The sequence below is a fragment of the Sinohyriopsis cumingii genome, chromosome 9 (assembly GCF_028554795.1).
Source record: "Sinohyriopsis cumingii isolate HCF-2022 chromosome 9, ASM2855479v2, whole genome shotgun sequence".
In the NCBI taxonomy this organism is placed as follows: Eukaryota; Metazoa; Mollusca; class Bivalvia; order Unionida; family Unionidae; genus Sinohyriopsis; species Sinohyriopsis cumingii.
In genome coordinates this window covers 38,245,821-38,261,387 of record NC_142969.1, presented here as the reverse complement: position 1 = coordinate 38,261,387, position 15,567 = coordinate 38,245,821, and the positions used below count along the sequence as shown (strand labels likewise).

The window sequence follows — 15,567 nt, the reverse complement described above, 5'->3', positions numbered from 1 at the left end:
TCCTAAGCAAGGTAACTCTTATTGCAAACTGCAACAAAGTCAGAATGTGGGCGGACAAGGCATTCCCCAAGTAAGATTCGTAGTTTTTACTAATTTTAGCACTTTCTGTTTTAAATAATCAACTATTTCTCGGCAAAAATGCTACATATGCACGTGGATGCATCGATATGTATGACAAATTGTGGTAAAATATACAAATACAGTTCATAGATATCTATCGACATTGGACCCAGTCCTTTAAGATGAGGTTGTCTCCCTTAAACGTTTCTCACAGGGATGGGTTATGGGCGCGTAAACTATTTTCAGTGCAAATCTTGGTATTATAGCGTAATGCGTTCAAGTAGCCACATAATCTTGTTTATACAAATATATTGGTGGTTCATATAAAAGGTTACTGGGTTCATTTATCAGAATTCCTTTGCTGAATACCGCTTATTTAATGAAGTAATTTATGCTATGTTTCATTCAGTATTATCAAAAGCGAACTACATTCAAAACGTCCCATTATGTTTACACTTTAATTCATTTTGTCTTTGTTGATGTTGTTTGTTTTGTTTTTTTGTTTGTTTTTTATTTTATTATTTGTTTTGTTATTTTTGTGGGTGTTTTGTTTTGATTTGTTTTGTTTTTGTTTTATTTGTTTTTGTTTGTTTTAGTTTGTTGTTGTTGTTATTTGGTTTGTTTTGTTTCTTTTCTTTTCTTTGTTTTTGTTTTTGGGTGGAGTGTTTTGTTTTTGTTTTTGTTTTGTCGTGGGGGTGGTAGCTCAGGTGTATTACCAGTGTGTACATATAATCATTAATTCAGACCAGAATACGTTAAAAAAAATGTCTAAATTTATGGAAGTGTGTTGCTGAACAAATTACAGATTTCAACAGAAAGTTCAGCAATTTCCATTTGAGATAAACATATCGAATTAAGGATAAAAACATACATGATTGCAAATAAAGATGGTTTCTACCACACCTGAAGAAAAATTCCGAATGTCCACAATAATCTAGCTATTGGCAATGTAGGGATAGTTTTAAAACTTTGTATATTATCAATCGGGATTATTGCGAACTTTTAATGTGTGTGTGTGTGTGCGCGCGTGTGTGTGTGTGTGTGTGTGTGTGTGTGTGTGTGTCTGTGTTTGTGTGATTTGGATTTTTAACGTAGCTTTAACAATTTTTCAGTCATATCGCTACAATGTCTGCAGTGTGACATTTTATAGTGACGTCTAGCACTGGGGCATCATGCCGCAGACATGTAGCGTGATGTCTCACCCAGTCACATTATCCTGACACCTGCCGACCAGTCCTAACACTAACCTCTTAATGCTGAGCGCCAAGCGAGGCAGCTGTTAGTACCATTTTTTGTAAGTCTTTGGTATGACTCGGCCGGGGATTGAACCCACGACCTCCCGTATCCGAGGCGGACGCTCTAACCGCTAGGCCACCGGAGTGGTCACGAATTTTTAATATCTTCGCCTGACGTTCTTTCTTTGTCCATCCATGTTACCCTTACCACATCTTCTTGCCTCTTTAACCCATGGGTGGAAATTCGCCAGACTTTGTAGTTATGTTGCCCGTCTGCGAGAGCGGAGTCTTCCTAGACTCGATCCTGGGCGGGAGAAAGGGGAAAGCAAGTGTCCGATGGACCGGAATTTAGTTTCGATGACATTTTCAGTCAGAGCAGTACAGTGTTCCATATATGTGATTTAATGCATTATGACCTGTTGGCTAAGGTCTGGGGATGAGCTTGTGTACTAAGTATGAGTGTTCTGGAATGAAATAAGCAGCAAAAGCGTGAGAATCTGGGGAAGTGAGCCATTGTAGGCATTCTAGTCATTGTTTTCGTGTTAGAATGTATCTGATAGCATTACTTGATGTAAGGAAGTGATCTGCTTATACGTGAAAGGGGAAAGGAATTGGGTGCAATTGGGAGAGGGGCGTGTTAAATTTATCGTTCTACACTTAAGATAGGATACAGTCATACTAGCCTGATACATCAGACTCCAGACTGTTCTTGTACTGATGTACTGTTTGAGACTCAAGCCTTCTATCAGTATTAGTAACAGTTTGGGGGATGAATTAGCGAACTACACTCAAACGAGTGTATGTATGTATGTATGTATGTATGTACGTACGTACGCACGTACGCAGGCAGGCAGGCACGTACGTACGTACGTATGTATGTATGTATGTATGTTTGTTTAACGGCACATCAGCACACTCCTGGCTATATTGTGTGAAACGAAAGCTAATTAGCAAGAATGACAAATTCAAGAACAGTGACAATATTACCAACAAGACAGACCCCTCAAACCAATGTAAACAGCCGCCATGAAACCAAAGCTAAAAGGTAAAGATGTTGGGGGAAAAGAGATAAAGTCAGGAAAAGGTAAAATCCTTCAGCTGCAATGTCCAAAGGATGCATCACACGGCAAATAGGTTGTCTTCATTAGTTGTCTCTTACGACGTGATGGAGGGATCAACGAACCTATTTTACATACCTGGACCCACGGAGGGAAACTTATAGAGACTGTGTTTGTATTTGATGGAATTTTGAAATAGAAAACTAAATTGAAAACGATCTATATTTATATACATTATATAAAAATTATAGGTTTTGTGTTAATTCCACATTTGTGAAGTGTAATATATCACAGGTCTAGAGCACAGATAATATGAAAATTTATATTACCTTTATTCCGACTCAGTGTCGAGAAAATGTTGGTGCTTTATTATAAATCCTATATTATTACTATTCAACGCTGTAAATAAAATCTTTTGTTTTTACTGATTAAAATTAAATGTTAGTAGCGTTTGTTTTCACAGATTCACTTGCTGGTTTGCTTATTTCTTCTGACTTCACCTGAGGTAACTACGGTCAGTGGGGGACAAACTTAAAGACCTAATAATGTTTCCTACCTTAAATATTTTCAGCATGCTTTTTATGTTTTCTAATTTCATGGTGGTTTTTTTGGAATTATATCAACATATATGTTTTTTTTACGTTATAGGTGAAGTCTAATGTAAGCGCTTAGAGCTTCTAAAGATCAGGCGCTGTACAAAGCCCTCATTATTATTATTATTATTATTATTATCCGTTTAGTACGTACGCAAAAATCTAGCAAAGCTTGATCTCCATCCCTGCACATATGCATACTATTTTTTATATATAAAAAAACATCTGCGTACGTACTCCTTTAATCCACGCAGAAACGATCAAGGATTAAAATATTAACGTGTTTAATAAAACAGATAGTCCACCGACGTTGAATGTCTGGCTGCATCAAAGACATAAGCTGCCTAACTTTAAAAAGTTTGTCTAGTGTCCGCTAAAATTCAAACGCCGACTGAACCCAGTCGAGCAGGTTACGTATTAGACAAATTATTGTCGAGGTTTCACCTGCCCATCCCGTTTCCTATGCGTACGTACATTATCAGTAGACCCCTCCCCCCATGCGCAAGTGTATGCATTGTCTATCCGAGGTCGGATAGAAATAAACAAACCAGGATGTCAATCCATGGAAACAAACGCTATTAGCGTTTAAATGTAATCAGTTTATAAAAACGGTTTTATTTACATGGAATTATATACCGAATGAGATAATTATACAATATCAAACAAAACAAATTGATTACATTGTAAATGTAAACAGGAGACGCTGAAAACAAATAAAATGAAGGCGTAATGTTCATACCGTCACTGAGTAATTGTTTTTTACTGGGGACAAAATCAGTGGCGTTGAGGCAGAGACATGGGCAGTGAAGGTTCTTTCTTTCAAGACTCGCGGTATCGAATCCAGTTATAACCATACTTCTGTAACTATCTTTTGCAGCAAAGTTTTTGAATGTTTTGTTTGACTTTTGCTTTTTGATTTGTTTTCTTTCTTTTTTTTGATATTATCAATTTTATTTGGTTTTGTTTTGTTTCTTAATTTTAATATCTTCTTTTCAAAATTTGGATTGTGGCTCAAAACTAATATTGTCCCAAGAACTGATTACTTAATGCTGGTTAAAATGTTCCTACTAATTAAACAAGAAATTATTTTTTGTTAGCTTTCTAAGCGATTATTATTATTATTATTATTATTATTATTGTATTTGTTATTGTTGTTGTTATTGTAACTGTGCAAAATGTTGTTGAGATACTTTCTCGGTACATCCTGTCGTGGTCAGCGTGGCACGTAACTATTACGTTTGACGTATGGGCTAGACTCTCTATAAAAAATTTACTGCTAGGGATGGGATCCGATCTGTTTAGGGCATGAATTGAATGTTAATTAGAGTCCATTCGATGACGGTCCAACAAATATGTCAAAGAGGTTTAAGCGTAGGGAATGATAGGGTTGAGACATACCAGAGCAAAAAATTTGGGAAGTCTTGGACTATTTCAAACAGGTGCCATAACGTGCTATTTTCCTGAATAGTTATTAATAAAGACTGACTAGAGAGTAGTATTCTGACTTTGATGGGAGTGTTAACATTTGGTAGTTTGAGAAAGTAGTCCTGGTTGGCTAAGCAAAACGAGAGGGTGTGTTTCCCAGACGATATTCAATTTTTGTTTTGCAAGTGATCTCCATCGCAGTATTAGTCAGTCCGAGTTTTTCTTCCGAAAGGGGAAGCTAGCTAGCTCCTAGATCAGTAAAAACAAAAAAAGGTATTCTTCTCCTTAAATTAATCGTCCAAGGAACAGGGGTTCTGGACATTTGAGAAACCCAAAACAGGCGAGCGAGGGCTTGGGAAGGCACAAAGGATTTGGGAAGACTGGAAGCAACCAGGTGATGCTTGGTATAACAGTAAGGCTGATTCAATTTCGCCTAATTTGTGTAACTCAATTTCTAAGAGAAAGTGAATCATTCAAATGTCATGTTCAAATTCATTTTGATTTTGTAAGTGATTAAACTGTTATATTTTACATATGGGGATATGTGTTGTTCTGTTCTATATCTCTGCTCTGATCTCTGTTATTCCATCCATTAATTTCATATTTTAGTTTATTATTTACTCGATCCGGCGATTAACACCGTTGTCGATTATCTTCTAGACAATCATCATCACTATTGTTATTATTATTTAATTACATAAACCTTCCCGAGTATCTTTACTATTCCAATGAATGCCGCTTTCAATAACAGGCTGGGCTTTAGTGCCATTCATAGCTTATGTACACTGTCTCCTAATTTATCTGTTCTAAATCATAGCTCTTCTACCACAGCTTGTACGATCTCAGCACTGCGTTTTCCTGATCTTTTTCAGTTCCGTGGCCACGTCACATTGTTTGGTCATTTTGTTTTGTTATTTGTTTTATTTTTTTATTATTTTTTTTTTTTTGGGGGGGGGGGACATAGGACATCATGGTACTGCTACGTCTATGAAATAAGGGCAGATTCTTTCCCTTGTCTACCAGAACTATGTCTAGCCTTTTCTGTTGTATTATGTGATTGGTCAGAATGTTGTAATCCCGTAGCATGTTTGCCTCTCTGTTCTCGACTACATTATTCTGCTCAATGATCGTATCACTTGATTTTTTTGTGTGGTCATATTTCATAGACAGCTGCCGATGAGCTGCTGGGCATAGTGTGTCTTGTCGATTATTGTCCTCGCACTGGGCGAGTTTTGCTGAAATGGGCATGGTTGGGCAAGATATTGAGATTTTGGGATTCAAAAACATTGGTTTAATACCTCAAACGTATGGCTGCCAGGACACTACTTTTTCGACACGCAAATTTTGGATTTATATTGAAAGTTCCTTCGAATTTACGCAGGCTCTTCCGTTATAAAGCTTTTACCCCACGTTTTGAATAACGTTATTCGAGTACGGCACATATTGCTCGAAATGAACAAATGCATTCTTTTGATTGGTCCGATTACTTCTGAATGCGATTTTGATTGAGTCGAGTAAAGTTTATGAATGAACTTCTTGAATTTAAGTTGGTCCAATGTAACTGATTCTTGTTAAGCATACTTTCTACATACACTTACAGGCATCTAAAATGTATTTTATCCCATTCATTTTTTGGTTAAGACTATTTCTTTATACAAAAAATACAACAAATGATTTGATAAATTATCTTCCTTTCACAGGATTGCTAGGCAACTGAACTATGCACGTGAGTTTATTGCTCCTCACATCGCACGAGTCTTCATTCCGAGCCTACCTTATGAAGCCTTTAACAGTAAAGGTAATCTCTCTCTCCTCTCTCTCTCTCTCTCTCTCTCTCTCTCTCTCATTTCAAGTTAGTGATTAGATTCACAGTGTATGCGCAACACATAACGACATGATGCACGTTTTTCTCGTAAGCCCTTACCTTTAAAAGAATTAACTGAACCAACCGCTACGAAACATGGCATGTTTCTCAAGTTATATGGAATAATTCTGGCATAAAATAAACGTTTCTCCTAGTGTCAAATAACCAATGAGGTTAAGGTTTACTTTGCCTTTAAAACGGCGGCAATTTCAAAGTAATCGTGATGCTCTTTTTATTTTTGATAATTTATTTATGTATTTCTCTTGTGTGGCAGAGTGCCGCGTGGAACCCTGGAATATGCTGGCCCTTTTTGAATCGTGCAGAGCTTTCACCTTTTGGCCAATGCCGCACACGTCCAATCCAGATGAAGCGTGGCTTGACTGCAATGCCCTTTACCGTGACAACTCCTTCTTTATCGTTGGAACAACTCTAAAGGTTGACCCAGAGTTTAACAATTTCGAGAGTCCAAAGTTTCCTTTATTGGTAGATAGCCAACTGGAGTACGTGGGTACGAGTTCAAAGGGAATTGCTTACTCCCTTTTTCACCAGAAAAGAGCACGACCTTATGTCGTGTGCGAAATACAAGATGTACTTGTGAACACTAAGACTCGGAAACCTGTACCCTACCCTGATTGGTGGAAAGAAAAATATGCAAATTTATGCAAAGTAAAACAAGCAAATCCAATAACAGCCTCTGTAAAACCAGTCAAAAGATGTTTGGTAACGAATCATGTGAAGGTGACCCTGAGAGATACCGATACGTATAACCATACCAACTGGACAAGTTATGTAAGATTCTGTTATGATGCCTTGTATGAAAACGTATTTGAATCACGTTACAGTACACCACTTACGCCGTTGATAACAGGTGGTTTGAAGCACCTTACCGCCTCCTTCAAAAAAGAGTCACTGGCTGGAGACATTTTGGCTGTTGAATCATGGGAAAATCAAGAAGCTGAGGACAGCGTTGAGTTCGAGGTGAAGAAGAATGACGAATTGTGTTGTCATGTAACCATGAGCTTTTTCAACATGAAAGATCAGGAAAGTAAATTATAATATTCCCATCTGAATGTGTAAATAGCGCAATGACGATTCATCTAGTTAAATCATTTTGTTTTCTTTTCGTGAAAAGCATACAATTGCAAATTTATAAATAATTAGTTAATGCGAAATGAGCTCATGTCATTGGCAGTGAAAGTAAAGTAAATTCACCCCAAACAAATTGTAAGCAAATAGGTAAATGTTAACTGACATTATAGGCTTCATAACAGTAAGAAAGCATTTTACAAATAAGCTGTACTATTCGAATAGTTTGGTTTTAATTGATTCACACAAACTCTATTCTCCCCTCTCTCTCTCTCTCTCTCTCTCTCTCTCTCTCTCTCTCTCTCTCTCGTGCGATTTAAATCGAACATTTGACTTTGCATGCATAAAGATTTTGCCGTTATTATTGCTTTGTCTGCCTTTTTGGATACTTAAGCATACTCTGTAATGTATAACCAGGAATATGCTGATGTGTACATACATACATACATACATACATAGATGTACAAAGTCAAGGTGAAAAATTCATAATTAGTTGAGATACATTGGGCAATTGATATCCAGCTGATGTAGGTTTCGCTGTACAAACCAAATATTTTATGTATTACTGTTATGTCTCCCATCTCTCTGTATCTGTCTCAGTCTCTGTCTCTGTCTCTTTCTCTCTCTCTCTCTCTCTCTCTCTCTCTCTCTCTCTCTCTCTATATATATATATATATATATATATATATATATATATATATATATAGAGAGAGAGAGAGAGAGAGAGAGAGAGAGAGAGACAGGCAGGCAGGCAGACAGAGAGACAGACAGATAGATAGATAGATAGATAGATAGATAGATAGATAGATAGATAGATAGATAGATAGATACCAACACTTGATATCTCAAAGTCGGTGATAAATGCAGTCGTGTGTAGCAGACACACTCGCCTGTCTTCCTCGTAATTGATTTTCATCTAAGTTCAGTCATTGTAGATTTCTACAACAGAAATCAAGGTATATAAGAATAAGTATTGAGAATTACAGCTAGTTACCAAACATAGTGGAATGTGCCGGATTCTACAGGAGAATGCTTGATAATTCTAGGCAGAATTTATTTTTAAACCACGTTATACAATCATACAGGTTTTTAAAAAAATATATTCGTACTTTGTTGCATAACGTTTTGGTGGTGTGTGCTAAGTCGTGGTGGTATATGGACTGGTACGTGCAGGCAAGGCCATGAGTACCGTTTACCCGCGGACCTGGGTAGAGTACGGATTACAAATTCTCTAACTTGTATGATAGTATGATATATATAAAAACAAGGTTGAGAAAGAGAAATGATCAGATTGAGAATACTTGATTTTAATTGATTCACATACATACACATGCAAAGATAACTCTATCAATTAATTTATAAATCAGTTGATGACAGTTCGATGGGAGTCAATATAATTATTTCATAAGAATTTCACATCGATAGAACAGTTTGATAGCATTCAGTCATTTTAACATGAGTTGTGTACGATTGAAAACATCACAAAACCCAAATTAAATTCCTCATGACATTAAATATTGCACCGATACTACAACTAGCATGTTTTAGACTTTTAAGAAGAAGACAAATGAATCCGATACCGCGTTCGCTAATGCTGACATTTCACCCATGCCTGCCTATACCGTACATATTTCATCGTCTTTCATTCTAGTTTAATTCAGTAAATTCGGTGTGAAGTCTGTTTCTTTAATGGCCTAGAAGGAGACGGATAGAATAACCCTGCTTCCGTTTTGTACGAAACGGAAGAAAATAAAATCTTTAAAGCGTGGCATCTCCACACTCATATAATCTTTATAGCAACGTAATATAGTCCCCAAGCAAATAATCAATATTTGTACTCCAATATTCATGAAAACCTGTCGATCCGTGACAAATATTACTTGTATTCAGGTTTAACGTGTCAAAGTATCAATAAGAAATGATATGTTTATTACATAATACTTCTTGACATTTGTATAGGATGACAAAACCTAAAGGTCTGATGCAACCTCGTCCAAAAATCATTTTTAATAAACATTCATGTTACTTCATTCAAAAGCTACTTTTCTTTAGAAAAATCATACAATCTCTCACTGATGTTTATGCATTGTCACACTGCAATACAATACAAGTATATATATGAATGTATGTATGTATGTATGTATGTATGTATGTATGCATGCATGCATGCATGCATGTATGTATGTATGTATGTGGGGGGGGGATTTTTTTATTTTATTACCTGGATGACGGCCACTCTCAGACCGTACATTTGTCTAGAAGACTCTAACGATCTTATATTCCATAGAGCTTAAATGATCCTTTATCCGTCATGCGTCATCCGCTCAATTTTGCTACGTATGACCACATTTGCATCTGATGCTACATGCATCATTCTGGCGCAAAGACCTTTCGAATTCGTTCAGAGGATGTTAACACAGTGTTCAGTGCGGCAGCCGGTACTTAAAATAGGGACGCAAACTTTAAACAAAGTTCTTAACAGATGTTGACCAAGGTTGACAGAAAGCACCCTGGCACAGAGGGCTCTCAAACTGGTTCAAATGATATCTAATTGAATTCCAATATGACCGCAGTTACTAAAAATAGATAAGCCTATAAAGGACTTCTCAATACCGCTCAACAGAATTTGATCAGATTTGATAGAAAGCTGAATCCTGGTACAAATGACTGTAAAGTTTATACAAATGATGCCGATCCGCGGTCAAATTTACCCCCATACTAAAATTAGAAAAACGTTTAGACGACTGATTCTCAAACATTTCTCGGGTAGCATTCTGACATTAGGGCCTTTTAAATTTATTAAGTGGATGTCATTTAAATTTTGTCTCCACTTAATATAATTGAAAACTTCCAAAAAACTTCCCAGAAGTGTTCAACAGAGTTTCGTCCGTTTTGACAGAAAGGGTCAAGGCTGACGGTGTCTTCATTTTATTAAAAATAATAAATTCGGCCATACTTACTGAAAAATGTTTTAAAAAGGGACAAGGACTTCTTACATATTCTCCATAGAATTTCACAAAAAGGATGTTGGTAGAAATGCATTTCAGTTTATTTTATAAAGTATGCAGATACGTCGTCGTATAGTAACGCTATTACTAACAATAGAAAAGAACCCTAAACTTTTAGACGACTTCTCAGACACTATTCAGTAGAATTGGACTAAACTCGACAAGCACATTATAACGTTAAAGAAAATCAACAAACACATTATGACAATATAGAAATTTGGACAAACATATAACGACGTGAAAGGGGGTTGAATTTTGACAACGTATGCAGATGTATTATTAAATATGGCCTCCGTTAATAAGAATTGAAAATCCTTTGAACGACATCATGATAAAACCAGTCAACATTATAAACCAGTCAACATGATTTGACCAACTTTGCAAGAAAGCATCCTGTTATGACCGATTCCTAGCCTGGCGGCCCTGCACATTTATTGAAATGATTCTAATCTGCCATGAAAGATGGCATCCCTTGCAAAAATAATTGAAAAATATGTATAGACTATTTTTCTGTTAAAAAGTAAAACGCCTAAAACATTTTTCCATCTTTGGCATTGAGTTTCATGGCATTCGGTCTTTCAAAGCTGGATCAATGATGATGTAGTGCCATTAAAAATGGCGCGCGCACGCGTGTGTGTGTGTGTGTGTGTGTGCTTTGAATTTTAAACGTAGCTTCCAAAATTGTTCAGTCATATCGTTACGACGGCTGCAATGTGGCAATTTATGGTGACGACTACCATTGGAGCATCATGCCGCAGTCATGTAGCATCATGTCCTACCCAGTCACATTATCCTGACACCAGGCCGACCAGTCCTAACACTAACCTCTTAATGTTGAGCGCCTAGCGAGGCAGCTGTTTGTAACATTTTTATAAGTTATTGGTATGACTAGGCCGTGTTCGAACCTCAACCTCCCACATCCGAGGCGGAAGCTCTAACCACTAGGCCACCGGAGTAGTCCTATTCAAATTGATGAATATATAGAAAGTAACTAAAGAAACATTTATGCAATTGCTTTCATAGCATATGCAGTCAAAGGTCTTGTGGGAAACGTCTACAAAATTCATCCTACTGACCCAGAGTGACCTTGCATTGGGCTATTAGACAGGTGTAAGTAGGCGAGCGATCTCACCCTCAATGGGGCCTCTTGTTTATAACGTGATCTTAATTTCAAGTTGCACGCGAGTCGATTAAAACACGCCATAATGTGGATGGTGGGGTGGCAAATACATGCAATCCAATAAAAATAGGCCAACAAATATGAGTCACTTTTATATGCTAGGCTTAATTTAATTAGTCTGTTTTTTTTTTTGTGTTCTCATTCTGTTTTGTTTTTTATGCTGTAATGTCGTATATTCGTCCGCTTTAATGTTGGTTAGCGAATCAAATTTAGGCCGCTGGTCGTTATATTTTTCATCTGGCATTCATGCACAAGAGATGGTATATTATTCTAGGCCTCCTCCCTTGCTGTCTCGGGGAAAGGGAATCGAAGGTAAAAAGTACAAAAAGATATGCAGCGACCATTTTTTTTTACAACTGTTGTTCGACCACAAACTTTCGTTTATACGGTCTTAGAAGACAATATTATGTAATGGCTTTAGGTTTCGCACTGTTGGGTCGCGGACTGGGGTGGATATGGGGGTTGTATTGGTGAGATGGGGTAATATATAATAAAGATCGTACAAATTTGACATTATGGGCCAGTGAAGTAGCCATTTGTAATTTTGATCTTCACAGACGTCTCTGATTGTGTCTACAGAGAACACAATGTATGTCAGATTTCCACTAAAGTGCGCATAGGGTTGGATTCTACTAGACCATGCATACATTTACTGGATGTCGAAAACGTGAATGGGACAAGATCCATCAATTACCGTTATATGAAAGCACAGTCCAGAGTCATTGTAATATTTTATAATTTATTTGGATCAAAATGAATTGGTCTGTTCCACAGTTATTACAATACCGGTAAGTGTTTCCACCATGGCCGTTCCAAGAGCAAATTCCATTAGATTGTCAATGCCGTATTGGAAAGAAATTACGGTTCTTTACATAAAACGTGGGACGAAACATGGTTTTGAGTTCTATGAATGGCTGTATGTCACACTGTTTGAATATGTACCTTGATTGATGACTAGAAGATTATAAGCATTTTCTCGTCTCCAAAAGGGCAAAGTTTGCAAATATCAAATTTACTGGTAACCGGTCTAGCAAGTAAAAGTTAAATGGTCATCTTTCACGACATCTTTGTCTTAAATTTTAGTTTAGAAAGGAAAAGAAAATGATAAATTGGATGCACTTGGAAAATTTGCATAATGGGGATCAGTAATTTAATAATCGACGCCATTAATGGCATTGACCAACCAAAAGTTTATATTCGTTCATTTGAACGGTTGATTTACTTGATATTTGTCCCTACAATCGCTGTAAATTTCTGGGGCTTGTGCAGTGATGGAAAAGCACTATTTATTTTGGGAGAAATCTATCAGGAAATATATTTTTTACTTCTTTTCCAATTTAGTTCGCCTTTATTTTTTTTTTGGGGGGGGGTACGTGATGTTGTGAATTGTAACTCCTGACAATGGATGAAGTCAATGTAAACGAAATTATTTCACTTACTGAAAACCGAGTATTAAGCCCTATGATAAAGTTACGGAATGGTGTTAAATTTCATAATCAAAGAAAGACCGATAATCAAGGAAATGCATACCCAACGGACGACAGATAATCAATGAAAAGCATATCAAAAGGAAAAATGGTAATCAAGGAAAGGGATATCGAAAGGAAAAATAATAGTCAATAACTCATATCCAAAGAAAGAATGACTATTAAGGAAATGCATACCCAAAGAAAGAATGAATATCAAGGAAATGCATACCCAACGGACGACAGATAATCAATGAAAAGCATATCAAAAGGAAAAATGGTAATCAAGGAAAGGGATATCGAAAGGAAAAATAATAGTCAATAACTCATATCCAAAGAAAGAATGACTATTAAGGAAATGCATACCCAAAGAAAGAATGAATATCAAGGAAATGCATACCCAACGGACGACAGATAATCAATGAAAAGCATATCAAAATGAAAAATGATAATCAAGGAAAGGGATATCGAAAGGAAAAATAATAGTCAATAACTCATATCCAAAGAAGGAATGACTATTAAGGAAATTCATACCCAAAGAAAGAATGAATATCAAGGAAACGCATATCCAAAGAAAGAATGAATATCAAGGAAATGCATATCCAAAGAAATAATGATAATCATGGAAAGGTATATCCAAAGAAAGGATGATAGTCGCGGAAAGGCATATACAAAGAAAGAATAATAATCATAGAAAGTCATATTCAAAGAAAGAAATATAATCAATGAAATGCATATCCAACGGAAAAATGATAATCAAGGAAATGCACATCCATCAGAAGAATGATATTCAAGGAAAGGGTTATCGAAAGTAAGAGGGATAATCAAGGAAGGTCATATCCAAGAAAGAATGATAATCAAGCAAAGGTATATCCCAAGCAAGGTACTTAAGTGTTTAACTCATTCTGTTATCATGCACACAGGCTCTACGTGACACTGAGTGTTGGCTACAACCCCATTAAAGTTTTCTGCTTTTGAACAAATATAATATGCACAGAGTTGACTGTAAAGCAACTACGGTCGCAGGAACACTAATAATAAGTTTCGCCTGTTAAGTACAATCACAGATAGCCGAGGGGATTGGAGGATGAGTTGAGACATGTCACGGTCAGCGGATCTTGGTCAAGCTTAGGTGGGAACTGTAAGTAATTCATTTTTTATATTTTTATTCCTATGATCTGGGGCTTTATTAAAAGTCGAAGTCATAGATCCACTAGAGGAAGGAGAGCAACTATAGAAGCAACTCTTGGTATTCACAGGCATGGGAAATAAGAAAATGTTATTTTTCCAGTTTATAGGCCTGACCATTATATGTTGGATAAAATTACAAACTTTCTGACCAAATCGAACGAAATGTAAAAGTATTATGTGATTTGATCGTGTGCTTTAACCATGTTGGTACGTCACAGTTCTGCATGGGCATAACACGAAGTCCTGATAGTTTTTTGTTGTGACGTGTAATTTCCATTCATGAGAAACGATACAAGAATATGCAACAAAATAGATGATCAGCTTCAACAGGAAGCTTGCTTAATATGCAGTAGACTTGTTGCAATGGACGAGACAATTTCCTGACCCAGCATGCAAGAAAAACAAGTCAGAGAAGTAATCGTATCATACTTTTGTCGTTCTGTGGCTATTACGTTGCATTTTCGTATTTCGTCTTAAGAACAGAAACTGCGGAAAGACTTAGAAAAAAGTTCTAAAATATCCCCAAATAATACGACATATGAAATACCATTTACTATTATAAACGCCTAAAGGATATCAATTTTTTTTATTAGACATAAGAAAATATTTCACGCATGCATGAAGTTAAAACATTTTTTTATTGTAGATCATGGCTTCGGATCAATTTCCAAGAAAGTAGTTCCAAAAGTAGTTCCAAAAGTGGTGATGAACGTGATATCGCCACTGTGGTGATAAAAGTGGTACAGCCACTGTGTCGATATAATTTTACTCCCACTGATACATTTCAATATCCCATTGTGAAATATATAATTACTACGTAATATACAACTGAATAACACAATACTGTAAGAAATAGCCCATCATACCTGGCATGTAAAACACTTCCAAGGCGATATGCAAATAATGAAAAAAGGGGAGGGGTTAAATTTATATGTACCTGCTATGTAACTTGAGAAACTGAGTCAAAACAAAACCAAGATGATCCACTTAACTAACGTAAGGTTAATTATAATTATAAATAGATAACTGATGTCAGCACAGAGGAACAGGGAGGTTTTGTCTTTTAAGTGGGTGATTTATATTTTTGGAGGCTATAGTGCCACATGCGACAGGCAGACTCTCTCTCTCTCTCTCTCTCTCTCTCTCTCTGGAAAGGGGTTTGATAACTGTACAAGCATTACATGACAGTACAAACCAAAAGATGACAGAGCGTGTCTAACAATCATGATTTCGAAGAAACACACACATCATGCAGACACTCGTATCTCGTAATGGAATGATCTAATACAATTATATAGTTTAATTAAATTATTCTAAGATACTTGACTTTAGGTTAATTTTTGAAATAGGTTGCTTTTTTGTGGGGGGTCTATTTTATCGGTTCGATAAGCACTTAGTTTA

General features: G+C 36.4%; 1 protein-coding gene across 1 annotated transcript; it reads left to right on the top strand.

The window, feature by feature from the left end:
• LOC149791580 (uncharacterized) lies at positions 1-7,545 on the top strand. Its single transcript, XM_089969221.1, has 3 exons — positions 1-70; positions 6,072-6,169; positions 6,510-7,545. The coding sequence occupies exons 1-3, from the start codon at positions 45-47 to the stop codon at positions 7,289-7,291; spliced, it is 906 nt and encodes a 301-aa protein (XP_089825347.1). The 5' UTR covers positions 1-44; the 3' UTR covers positions 7,292-7,545.
• The last annotated feature ends 8,022 nt before the right edge of the window (positions 7,546-15,567 follow it).

What these genes read in the sequence shown, in the direction of transcription:
- LOC149791580 (XM_089969221.1), top strand. Translation starts at nt 45, where the DNA reads ATGTGGGCGGACAAGGCATTCCCCAA. An exon ending in GCGGACAAGGCATTCCCCAA is followed by an intron (nt 71 to 6,071) that starts GTAAGATTCGTA and finishes TTCCTTTCACAG; the next exon opens with GATTGCTAGGCAACTGAACT. An exon ending in TGAAGCCTTTAACAGTAAAG is followed by an intron (nt 6,170 to 6,509) that starts GTAATCTCTCTC and finishes CTTGTGTGGCAG; the next exon opens with AGTGCCGCGTGGAACCCTGG.